Raw genomic sequence first — 13,591 nt, 5'->3', positions numbered from 1 at the left:
GTACCCAAGCAGCACAAGCAATCGGCCCAATATTGCAAATGTATTGTGAAATACCGATCCTATAATAAGGACCAGAGTAAAACCATTCATTTCCAATATTGAACCGACTACCTGTACTGCTTGGTACTAAGACCCTGTGAAAAAATTCAGGGGGGCACTTTGTTGAACTAAAGTGCGGTGAGGCGGAAGCCTTAAGCGCGGTATTGCTGCTTGTGTCACTGATGTCTGGTTAAGATGTTAAGCTTCGCTAAGAGGGAAACGCAACAGCGTCTTGCAACGCTGTCAGGGGGTCCATAGAACGCCATCGCCCGTTCGGTTCTACGGCTTGCTCGTCGGTAAATTGGTTTTTGAGGAAAGGAAATGTATCTGTCTCGCATATCTGGGTGGACACTTTAACCTTGCAGTAACGGGAATTAAGGAAGATGGCAGTGAGTGAAGACACTGTATTCACTAGACGCGCCTTTGTTCATTTCAAGCCATCGAGCTGGCATGGCGGAGTGGTTAGCATGCTCGTCTCGCACTCCGGAGACCGGGGTTCGATTCCCGAGCTCGACCAATTTCCTACTCGGTTTTATATATTCATCTGGCCTGACTAGAAGGGTTAATAGGCTAATTGGGTAATTAGTCAGTTAACTAAACTGAGTCCCACTTACTTCTAGCATCACTATACGATCCCTTTAGTTGGTTGCATGGTTACTAGCCAAAGTACAATTGGCCCCGTTTGAAATTCGCGCACTGTGACGTCATGACCGTTTCGATCAACTGAAAAGTGTGACATTTCTGTCGACAACTGCTTACAACGATGATGCATTAAAGGCTTCCGCCTTAAAAAATGGCTTACTCAGCTAAAGCCCATTAGTCACGTCCGGAAGGCGCTTCTAGGAGCGAAGTATTCTCCTTGGAGCTCAGTCTCTGCCGTGTGACTTTTGTCTTCGTCCTTTCAGCCCCACTGACCTGTAGAGGGGCCATAGTGTGGGGCAAATCAAGAGGAAGAAATGGGCTTGGTCAGGGCATGCAATGCGAAAGCAAGGTAACCGCTGGTCCTTAAGGGCAACGGAGTGGATTCCAAGAGAAGGCAAACGTAGCAGGAGGCGGCATGAAGTTAGGTGGGCCTATGAAATTAAGAAGTTTGCGGGGATACGGTGGCCGCAACTGGTGAAGGAAAGGGCTAATTGGAGAGACATGGGAGAGGCCTTTGCCCTGCAGTGGGCGTAGTCAGGCTGATAATGATGATGAGTGATGGGGAGAGGGGTAATCTCAGGCTGATGATGATGATGAGTGAGGGGGAGAGGGGTAATCAGAACGAGACTCAATTTCCTGGGTCCTTCTTGCAGGGTTTCAATGATTACCTGAACAACTGTGAGATAACAAAAATTCCAAACAAACTGAAATAGATCACTGCCTATCTAAAAGAGTAATTACATATTCTTCATTATAAAGAGTTTTGAATCGCGCACTTAGTTTTTCTTGGATCAAGATGAAGTGCTCTAAATTTTTCTCGTTTTAGGTGGCAGAAGTTAATTAGTCTATCATAATATCGTACACCAGGATTAATTGACGGCATAACAGGCACGGTACTGCACTATGATATATGATGTCGCGGCGTAGAGAGACACAGCCGTATGCTTCACGGAGAACGCGTTTCCAATCAAGTATTCTGCGCTACAGTAATTTCTCGACATTAAACGAAAGAGAAAGCCTCACTTTTTTTTATTCTCTTTTCGAACCAATTCCTCAGGTTCCAAGAAAAAGCAAGAATTCCTGAAAAGGCGTTTTCCGCAATTAGAAGATCGCAACTTCGCAAACTCGCATGACGTAACCTTTGAAGACCACATCCTATTTGAAACCAACGGAAAGGGTGAGTGGGACACTTTTTGTACAAGATATTCTGCTCGAAGACTCGGAGATGTCTTTGCTTCTGGAATCAGCTTAACTATGCATTCGCTCCTACAAGAGGAACAATGTTTTTGGTGCCCTATCGGCACAACATGCATTGTAGTTGCAAACACAGAGCGTCTTCGAGTATTGCACAATATTGCCGCGAATCTTTGTAGCGTTTGTTTGTTGTGTTTGTTTGTTGATGCTTCAAGGCTGCCGGCACGCCGCTTTATCACTTCGTTTGTGACGCAAGACGCGCCTAGAATTATCTCGATTGATCTCATCCGGACGGAACCGATTCTAGTTTGCGCCAGCATGTTCTAGTAACTTCTAAAGCTTTATCTCGAAGATTCGCTATCAGCTTTAAAAAGAGCACGGCCGACAGCGGCGGTCATTCCTGTTCGACGACCGCCCAGCACGCTTGTTGCTACGCCGCCGCCGAGTGATTCAGTTCTTTGCGGGCGCAAGTCAGCCCGAATAAAGAGTTTCGTTTCGAAGACGTTCTCGCTGTTTTCCTGTTCCGCGTACTCCAGTCACCACTACGTGACAATATTCTTTCATCGGGACAACGCTACAGCTGTCGTTAATGAACAAGTTGTTTTGTTGCGACGCGCTTTGTTCGGTTCCGACAGCAGACCGTTCTTGGAATGCTTTAGAAGTAGCTGCCGTTACAAATAATTTCTGTATAAAGTGTTGCAAATGTTGCAAATGTACCGTTGTTTACGGCAGAAAAACAAATATTTTAGCTGCTCTTTAAAACACTTTTTGGTGTTGTTGTTCAGCTAGAAAGCAAACATATTTCATACCCAGTCGAAGTATGAAGCCTGTGAAAAAGCCAATAGGGCCACATTTGATCGAAGAGTGGCGCTGATGCTGATTGATTAAGATTTCATGTGCACATTTTTTCTCTATTCCATCATGCCATCGCACAGCGCGGCAAAGTTCCAGCGTGAGCCATTATACTATTGACAATCATGCATTTGTCCTGTTATTTGATAGGATTGTCGAACGGGCGAACCGCGGCATTACCAAAGCATCCCCTGCTGCTATCCCTCCACGTTTTCGCAAGAATACCTTTCGTTACCTAATGTTTGCTTTTAATTTGGGGGAAATTTCACAGAAGAAATCTGCTTTAGAACTGACCACAATAGGTCGCTAAAAACAAATATAGTACGGCTGGAGCTTTACACAGCTTCTGGTGTCGACCCGCGTGATTTTGATGCTTTGAGCGCGTAATTTTTTCTTCATTATCTTTCTAAAGGTAACCTCACAGCAACTACAATGTTTTCTACTGAAAGAAGAAAGGTGCGTGGGGAGACATGTAATGTGGAGAGCGGATAACCGGTGGTCTTCGATGCCAACGGAGTGGATTCCAAGAGAAAACAAGCGTAGCGTGTTGAGGTTGGCGGATGAGATTGATGCTGATGGGAATAAGGCAGCTGCAGCTAGCATAGAAAACGGTTAATTACAAGTCGATGAGAGAGGCTCTTGTTCTACGTGAACTTAGTCTAGGAAATGACGACGGCCTGTGACTCACATTGGGACTCGCCATCATTTGGCTCCATACCGGGCGTATGTCGCTACAGTTCGCAAAGGATTTTGGCGTGCGAGTAGTTTCTTAACTTTAACGCCTCTTACGCTGGCACAGAAACGCTACAGAATGTACCATGAGCGTCAAATGAAACCTTAAAACGAGAACTGAAATTCCAACAAAGGCGCCTGTGTATAAGCTCCTGTCGAAGCAATACCGACGCGTTTAACATTTCGAAAGCGCAGACTTCTTGCCGCCGATGTTACATTAATTTCCTCCAGCATTAGGCTTCCATGCTTAGCACGATCTCATTTTGCGGTGCGAGTTTCAGTTGTCTGGTTTGCGTTTCATTCCACGCTGCTATTACGTCCAAGCGAGGCAGGCTGCACGCATCCGCACGTAAAGAATGAGAGAACTCTTGATAAAAGAATAAAAAAAATGAGGGATGATTTAGCGTCGTTAGCCCAAATGAGAATTAGGTGCGCTCGCACTTCGGTTTCGGTTTGATGCTCGTCCTAAGAGGGCAAGCGATAGCGGTCTGTTCTAGTCCGTTCAGCACGGATCAAACTTGATAAAGACGGTGATATCCAGACCAAAGCGCGAGAGACTGGAAGGTATACACGCATGATGTTAGGGTGCGGCGATAAAGTAATGGTCGATTGCGGTGGCCGGTGAAGCTGGTCTGTTCGTGCCGTCGCAGGTTCGAAACCCAACCGCGGCCTCAGAGAGTTTCGCTATGAACTGCTTTGCATAGCTGGTCATAAAACCTACCAGTTGTCTACAGGTAGGACACCTTCCAGAGGCTTCGGACAGACAAACGTCGCCGCAATCTGATATCAGAGGTTTTAGAAACTGGCAATACCTGAATTTCGCGATTTACGCAATAAGCGTGAGCGACATTTTGAATTCATGTACATTCACTTGCTCAAGAATGGATTTGTTAGCACTCAGAAAGCGAATCTGCATCCAAAGTGTAGTTTTGACGGGAACACAGTTTTTTGCTACACAAAACCTAGCCATACAGAACAAAGTAGGCCTGCATATGATGTCACTTAAAGCCGACATCTGGCAGCACCCGCAGCACTGAAAGACAAAGACGAAAGCCCTAAGGCAAACCCCGTGAACTGTGCATTTCCACGATATTGTCATCAATAAGCAAAAAAGCCGAAGTAAGCCCGACCAAGTGTTTCAGTTCCGTCGTTTTGCGGTGTTGATGTCCACGTCACGCGTTTCGTGCTTGTCTTTTAGCGCTCCTATAATGACTGAGCATGTTCAGCACACAAGACTGTGTTAGGCACGCACGTTTCCACATGTTTGGATGGAGGCGATTTGCTGTGTTTATTACGCCACTGTGGCGAGAAATAGACGAGACAGAATTAAAAATGGGTGGTGCGCAGCAATAGTGGGTACACCTTGGAAGTTGTTTGGTGGTTAGAGAGAAACATAACTTCTGCACCAAAATTAGTGCTGTAATTCTTTCTTTTCTAAGTAAACCTCATTTTGAGCAGGAGTTTCCAAACGTTAAACCTTATTGCTCCGTGTGTTGACTATACCCAGGCATGGAAATCAGTGCTTAAAACCTGGCTCCGTCGAAGGGGTTTCCTAGCGATACTAGCATACGTGAAGATGAAAATAAAGGGGGCAAAAGAGAAAGTGCGGCCGGCGGCTTGTTTTACGCATCTTTTTAACGCGAAAGCGTTAGAGGCGCCATTATGCAAAAAAAATACTTTTCCTCCTTTGGTTATTAGAAAACATGTTAATGGTTCTTACTGATAATCAGAAAGAAATTTTCGAAACGATAGAGAAGAAATGTCTTGTTCACCACTGAAAAGAAGAGTAAAAAGTGGTTTCTTGTTTCGGATTCATGCAATCCCCACCTCCTAGAACGGGGGGGGTCTCAGATCCCTTTCCAGAATTGATAGGCAGCTCTGAGAACCCCCCCCCCCTCCCCCCCTCCCTCCACACACACTTTAAGCACTGTTAGTAATATAATGTATCTGCTCAACCCACTTGTCACGTCAATGAGCACACTGTGTAATGTAATGCCCGCTGAAGAGGCGTAATGTTTTCCGTCTCTGGCCGTTATCGAGCAGGTGTGGACCTCATCCTCAACTCGCTAGCGGAAGAGAAGCTCCAGGCCAGCGTGCGCTGCCTCGCGCCTCAGGGGCGTTTCCTGGAGATCGGAAAATTCGACATGTCCAGAAACACCCCGCTGGGCATGTCCATGTTCCTCGAGAACGTCACCTTTCACGGCGTGTCGTTGGATAGGCTGCTGTGCGACGACCCCTCCTTGCAGGCCGAGAGGCACCGGCTGGCGGAACTCATGCACGAGGGCATTACCTCTGGCGTCGTTCAGCCCCTGGATGCCATTGTGTTCAGAAGAGACCGTGTGGAGGATGCCTTCCGGTTTATGGCCTCGGGAAAACACATCGGAAAAGTGGTGATACAGGTGAGTCACCTCGCAGCGTTGTTGTAGCGCTGGTTGAATTGCTGAAACTTCACCGGGCTGCACAAGCCACCACTGCACAAGCAACAGAAGTAATCGGCACAGTATCGGAAATGTATTGGCAAAGGCCTGTCCTGCTAAGGACCACAGTTGAACCATCCATTTCCAATACGGCGCCGATTACTTCTGCTGCTTGGGTAGTAGCTGTGCCATTTTTTGTGCCTGCATCTTAATGGCAATGTAGAGCGCAGAACTTATAACCGATGCTGCTTTAGGTCAACACGGTAGATTCCGAGTGGGCGGAAAGCGAGCCGTGGACAGCAACTTGCTGGCTGGCCAGGTTAAGTGTAAACAATTGCTTGATTAAAGTTACAAGTGGCGGCGTGGGACGGGGCCCATTCGAGACGAATAAGAACGGCCTTTATTTTAAAGTGAACATAGCTAGGCTGGTGATGATCTTACTTCTCGGCTCTCTTAAACGGTGTCACTCGCAAAGAAACTTTAAACACGAGTGAAAGATACTCACCGGCTGATTTCCCAGTTTACATTGCTTCTAAGGATTTCTTCCCTTCCTCTTTTGTTAGTGGCGGGATGGCCCACTGCCGTTCCTTATTGCCTCTGTCATTAACGTTCTTATTACATTGCCTACCGTATAAATATGTCTAGAATTCGTTTGCTCCTTTCACTATCTTATGCACATTGTTCATGACATTGCCCTCTTTCTCTCTTAACGCATACATCTGGATTTTACCTATGGCAAGCTTTTTATTCACTGGTCTTAGGATATTAATCTTCCTTATATAGGTTATTTGTCCTTCTTTATTAACTTTGATACTTCTGCCAGTTCTGTTCAATCTGTAGGGTAGAGGCTTTCATGCTTTGGCGTTTCTTGATCAGTTCTTTGGTCTCTTGAGATAGATTGACGGTATCCTGTCGAACCATCCCACCGCCTACATCTACTGCGCACTCCGTAAAGACAGTTGTGAGATTATTGCTTATTGCTTGAAAATTAAGGTCATGGTCCTCTGTTAAAGTCCAATACCTTTTCTGCAGCGATATCCTGAATTTCTGTACATTCCCTCTTGCCGCTAACTTGTTAATGGGGTTCCGCTTCAACAGTTTCTTCCGTTTCCTCTTAAAGCCTAAGCTAATTCGATACCTTACCATTCTGTGCTCGCTACAACAGACCTTTTCGAGGACCTCCAAGTCCTACACGATAGCAGGGTGAGCGCATAGCATGAAGTCTATTTCGTCTTCAATCTCACCATTGGGGCCCTTCAACGTCCACTTCGTGTTCTGTCGTTCATGATCCGCAAATCATTTCTCTCTGCGAAGTCTACTCATAACTTGCCCCGGCAATTCCTGGAGCCTATTTTATTGTCGCCTACCGCCTGGTCTCTGACCTGCTTCTTGCCTACCTCGCGGTGAAGTCACCCATCAGTACAGTGTATTTTGATTCTACTTTGTTCATTGCCGATTCCACGTCTTCATAGAAGCGCTTAACGATCTGGTCATCACGGCTTGATGTTGGCGCGTAGGCCTGCACCGCCTTCAGCTTGTACCTCTAATTAAGTCTAATTACGTCAGCTGCCGCCCTCTCGTTAATAGTATTGAACTCATTTATGTTGCCAGCTATATCCTGATTGATGAGGAATCCCACACCTGGTTTTCGTCTGTTAGCTAATCCGCGACGACACAGTACGTGACCGTACGCGTCATCTTTCCTCCTAACCTCTCCAAGCCCTGCGACATTCAGTTTAATACCCGCTAGTTCCATGAACAGCACTCTTATGCTAGCCTCACTGGATAAGGTTCTTGCTTTAAATGTTGCCGGGTTTAGTTTCAAATGGCGGCCTGTCCGGACACACTGGGAACGGGACACAGGGTGCCTCAAAAAGCATGACGAGCTGGACTTATCGTAAGCCAAAAATGACCGTAGGCTCATCACTAGCGTGGTTCGTCGAAGTACGCTAGGTGTTTAAAGAAAACGCGCCAAGCATTCCACAAGTACTTTTTATATCCCTCTTCTGTTGCAGACACATAGCGTTGACAGTAAATACATAGTCATATGTGTTGTAACGTTTCATTTCATTTTCGTTTACGCTTTGTCCTCTAATATTGATCGTGCCTTCGGAGGGGATGAGCAAGTTATGCTGGTCACAATGGGAACACACTTATAATAATAATAATAATTATTATTATTATTATTCATTTGAAAAATTACATTGTACAAATACATGGAGCCACTAACTTGCGTATATACGCCTGACATACAAGCAACACTCCAGAACAGCACCGACGCCGACAAATGACGAAGCACGACGGCGTTCGATATACCTGACATACTTCATGAGCGCTAATTACGTCTCAGGAGAGAAACTGTATGGTAGCCATTTTACGGCTTCACGGATTAGCTGGGCTGGATGCGGCGGCAGTTGGCTGACTAGCGGTCTGAGCGTGACCAGACCAGCTGTGCCTGTGATTGTCAAATTTCTTCCACTTTAATTGTCAAGTTTCTGCCACTTCATGATGTTAGGAACTGTTATGAACAAAGGAGACACTTCTATACCACGTCGCCAAATAATGCTCCGCTATACGCCCCGTTCGCCATCTTTAAGGCGCGACTGAAAGCCGCCTAGTGGTCACTTGTGACACAATGCTCGAGAAATCAACAGCTGGCTTTCATCAGTCGCTCGTGGCTTAGAATATTGTTTTTTTTCTTTTTTTGTGCGCGTGCATTAAGGCCCCCACTCACCGATTTTGCCTCTGTCCGTCTGGAAACGCGAGTTGCCCGGGAAGAGAAACTGGGTCTCTCAATCCCCACCAGTGGCTCATAGTTTAACAGCTTCACCACTGCGCCTAGACTGTTATCTGGTTACAAATATTGTACGGAATGACCATTTCCGCATATATGGGCACTATATTGCTATCACGTAATACCGTCAAGGTGGAGCCAAAGTGACCTCTCCAATTTTAGCGTGATAGAACTAAGGACCTCAATCACCATTTTCGATTATTTTTGTCTGAAGCCTTCTTGGCCTTTTAAACCATACCCTAAGATAAAATCGAAGTGCTAGCATACCTAATTCACATTTCGTCTAACCACGCTAAATCTTCCATTATTCTTTTACTCATTGTGCCCAATTTGTAGAGGCATGCACCAGGTAGGGTGCATATATATGAGCGCCTTAAAGTCGCTGGAGACGCCTGGAGAAACCAATCGATATCCGCGCCGGGCTACTTGCGCAGACAAGAGTAATAAGGTCAGATATAAAGTGGAGTACGACTTGAATGAATTTTTGTCAGGAACTGCACTGTCAAGTGAACAGTAAAATTGACTCTCATTTTTGTGTTTTAACTTTTCCTCAGAATTGGAAGCGCCTTTTGTGAGCGCTAAATGCGCGCGTCTCGAAATGACACGAAGCGATCAGGATGTCCGGTACTAAATCCTTCCGGGGCAGCGTCTATAAATTTCGCTTCATCAGTAGAATTGTTTAACCTTCCGGTGGAACACACGGCACAGCCGGAAATTTGTCATGGCATCTTCCTCTCCTGCATACACTAAAATGCACTTTGCGCATAATTGCACTCGCACAGGACACATTGACATCATGTTGTCATCTACCAGTTTAACGCAATATTGGAAGCACATAGCAGTATGAATATTTCGCGTTTTACAAGACGTAAATGCTTCGGTAGACGGCCTTAACTATAGAAGTACTTTGATTTGGGCTAGTTGGTCCATATTTTGAAAGCAGTTCGGACGGCGCGAAAACAACAAAGACAAAGGAGACACGAACACAACAGGACGGGCGCCCGTCCTGTTGTGTTCGTGTCTCCTTTGTCTTTGTTGTTTTCGCGCCGTCCGAACTACTTAACTATAGCATAAGCCCTTTCAACAAGCCTCCCAGAGGATTTAATCTATGTACAGTATGTGCCATGCTCAGAGCGAACACTGAAAGGCGTGGCCACTGCGTTTCGTGCAGCGCTGCCGCCGATAGCCGGCGAGAATCAGCGACAAGCGACCGGTGTGCTGTGTCTCCTCTGCCGAGCGTACTTAGGAAGCCCGGTACCAGTGGCATGGCCGTCGCTTTGCATACCGCCACTGGATGCTTAATTTCGTGCAGGGCTTAGTCTGATTCCATACGTGAAGCATTGTACGAAGCAAATTTTTGCCTCCGTGGACCACACCCGCCTTTGTGCTCCTCCTTAACATTTCATGCCTTGTGTCCACAGTGGCTATCGGCGGCTTTCACGTCGCTGTTCCACGTGTAGTTCCCTGCCCTCCCAGCATTACATTTCGTCAACTCCGCTTCTGCTGATTACCAAGGCTTTTTCGCATTCATTTTAATGTTTCTTAGATTAGAAGTACAAGGGCGCACAGCCCTTACATGACTCGAGCTCCCGATTCTTGGCATGTTCCCCACCTACGTACTAATTACGGTCAACAAATGTTATGCCACCGGCTGCCCTGCTTACCTGAATGATCTTTCAAATTGTAATATTGATGTGCGCACTTGTTCCGCCTGATATCTGTATGAAGTGTTTTTGCGCTCATTACAGTGTATGGTTGTTCTTGCACATTTTTATTCTTTCCTTTGGTCCCCTGTTTTTCATGCATTTCTGCATATTTTAGAATTGTTATATGAATTTGCCTTTGGTCTTTATTCTTCCTTTTCGTTTTTGTTTAACAAGTTTCCCTCTTTCCCTGCCGCTGCCATTTTAAACGGGACTTGGGGCCAATCGAGCTGCCTTCTTTGCAGCTTTTTCCCCTTGTTTCCCACGACCACCTTGTACCTCACTGTTCGGGGAAATAAATCAAACCAATCAAAAGTTACACTAGTCGCTCCTTCCCTAACGCTGGCTCATGCCCTCGAGAGTAATTACTTTCAAGCATGCATGCATTTATTTTACAAAGCCCCGTCAAAAATGAAGCTGATAGTTCGAAGACGGCAAGCATGGATAAATAACTACATGCAAGAGATTACCGGTTCACGTCGTGCCATGAAAGATTTCAGTCAAGAAGGCGCCTAGCTAAGTTCGGCTAAGAAGCGTCGTTGCCTTTCTTACCCAGTAGAGCTCAATGCACGCAGATCCGGACTGAAGAGAGCGAGCCCAAGACTTGCGTGGCACCAGCGCTGACGGTGGAAGCCCTGGCGCGTCCTTTTTTCTACGAGCACAAGTCTTACATCATCGCCGGTGGGCTGGGAGGCTTCGGGCTGGAGCTGGCAGAGTGGATGGTGACGCGTGGATGCCGCAAGCTGCTCCTCACCTCCCGATCTGGAGTGCGGACGGGATACCAGAAGCTCTGCCTCCACCGGTGGCACAGCTTCGGTGCTGACGTGGTGGCCAGAGCGGCGGACGCTTCTACGGAGGAGGGAGCTCGGGAGGTTTTGGAACGAGCTGCTGCGATGGGACCTGTTGGCGGAATATTCAACCTCGCAATGGTGAGCGAGCTAGCCGTGTGCACGATGCATTGCATTTGTGATAAGATCACAAAAATGAACAAGGGAGGGGAAAACCTCAGGTTGCTTGAGCCAACGTTTCGACAAGGGGACTTGTCTTCTTCGTCTGGGCAAAGCGTTCATCATTGGCAGGGATTAAATAGGGCCTTCGCTCCGAGGAGGAAGGCCCCGGGGGTGGGGAAGGAAAGTGGTGTGAGAGGGGATGCGTGTCAGGAAGGGGAGGGAGGTGAATCTTGATTCTTTAAGCTGCAATAGTGGAAAAACTTATATCCAGGGGGTGTGTAATGAACAAAGGCTTTGAAGGGGCTGCGACGGGGGGTTGGCGCTGGATGGACCTGAAAAACTCAGATAAGAGGATTAGTCAGCGTGGCTGACTAATCCTCTTATCTGAGTTTTTCAGGTCAGATAAGAGGATTAGTCTCAGATAAGAGGATTAGTCAGCCACGCTGACTAATCGTCTTATCTGAGTTTTTCAGGTCCACCCAGCGCCAACCCCCCGTCGCAGCCCCTTCAAAGCCTTTGTTCATTACACACCCCCTGGATATAAGTTTTTCCACTATTGCAGCTTAAAGAATCAAGATTCACCTCCCTCCCCTTCCTGACACATATCCCCTCTCACACCACTTTCCTTCCCCACCCCCGGGGCCTTCCTCCTCGGAGCGAAGGCCCTATTTAATCCCTGCCAATGATGAACGCTTTGCCCAGACGAAGACAAGTCCCCTTGTCGAAACGTTGGCTCAAGCAACCTGAGGTTTTCCCCTCCCTTGTTCATTTTTGTGATCGCAAAGGACCATCAACCACACCCTCTCTCTATTTGTGATAAGAGCGTACCAAAAAGGGGCACGGCTGTCCGGTGCCATCGATTTTTGTAATTGGGACTCCTTCGAAGCACGTCGAGCCGTAAGGACGAAAGTTGAAACGAAAATCAAGGTGGTTATCAAAGACATGGGAAATACGGCTTGGTGCTCACCACATAAAAGCTGGTTCTGCTGGTTAATGCACAGTTATTTCACTGACAAAATAAAAAATTACCAGGAATCCTGTATCTCTTGACCCCCAGAACACTAAACTGATCGCATTAATTTCGCTGATGTTTCACAGAGCTGAATCTCCTTTATTGCTAGACAGCACGTCTTCGTTATTAAAGAATAAATTCATTTTCGCTCTCTCGTGGCCTATCTCCGTTATCCGTTGATTCCGTGTTTAAGAATTTTGGTCCGTCTGCCCGTTTCCACAGGTTTACCTTTACATAGGTCAATCCATTTATGCTTTTAACCTGGGCTTATCCTGCGCGCAAATGAGCCGTTCGCTGGCGCAGTCACCTAGTCGTGAAACAGGCGAACCTCTGTAGCACTGCTAGCTCTGGAAGGCACGGGCCTCTCCGGAAATCCGCATCGCCATTACACGCATGAGGTAACAGCACATGCTTGGATGATCCATTAAGTAAAGCACAACGAGAAGGTACCCTACTGCTGGAATTGAACTCGGCTAATCTCGATGTAGCCAGAATTAGTCTCCTAGGTTGCACATCTCTAACCGGCACACTGCTCTGCGTATCTGCTGAGGTTAGCTCATCAAAAAACCCTGTGATTGACATAGTACTTTGAATGTAAAGTAAAAGACAAAAGTCTCTGTACCGCTTGATCCGCCGGCGAAGCAGATATCTCTATAATTAGCTGCCGGCAGGTGACCAAACTTGTGGAAGTAAAGTCGGAATTACGTTCTTTCACCTCCAGAAATACGGTGCCCCGTCGGCAGCCAATAATACAACTTTCTTCGATTACGGGTCACGCGTTCCAAACTATTGTCTCTGAATGTACCTGCCATTTGGTGGTACTACTTTTCTAAGAGAAAAACACAACAATGTCAACATTTGGTTTAGCTCATCAGGGAAGGAAATACAGCCTCTCTGCGCGTAGTATTGTCTACTTAATAACCATGAGTGAAGAACTAGCTGTAACGTTTTCCGCAAAGCGAGACACCTGACAATACTAATCTCTTAAGAAGATAAGCGCAGAGGGCAGGTTCACTAACTGTCGTAGCGTGGTTAGCGTCTGTGCCAGATGCCCCATGAAATCATAATATCTTATGAGCTGAGCTAGATTGAAGGCTTTGCGGAAAACGAGACACCTGACATTAGCAATCGCTTAGTAGGATAACCGATAGGGCAGCTTCGCTAACTGCCGTAGCATGGTTGGCGTCTGCACCAGATGCCCCATGACATCATGACGTCTAGCGAATGCGTAATGATGAACGCCTGCCGGAAAAAAA

The 13,591-nt window shown here is 46.7% G+C and overlaps 1 protein-coding gene across 1 annotated transcript in view; it reads left to right on the top strand.

Annotated features, from left to right (window-relative positions):
* Positions 1 to 13,591, top strand: part of LOC149346408 (fatty acid synthase-like) — a 161,203-nt gene that overhangs the window by 100,588 nt on the left and 47,024 nt on the right. Inside the window, 3 exon segments of the mRNA XM_089586406.1 lie at positions 1,739 to 1,858; positions 5,503 to 5,858; positions 10,949 to 11,302. Coding sequence (XP_089442532.1) covers positions 1,739 to 1,858; positions 5,503 to 5,858; positions 10,949 to 11,302 — 830 coding nt within the window.

This window comes from Amblyomma mixtum, chromosome 4, assembly GCF_055824585.1.
Source record: "Amblyomma mixtum isolate Tamu chromosome 4, ASM5582458v1, whole genome shotgun sequence".
NCBI classification, from domain to species: domain Eukaryota; kingdom Metazoa; phylum Arthropoda; class Arachnida; order Ixodida; family Ixodidae; genus Amblyomma; species Amblyomma mixtum.
Note: the sequence above shows the minus strand (reverse complement) of the source record. Positions and strands in the feature narration are given on the sequence as shown.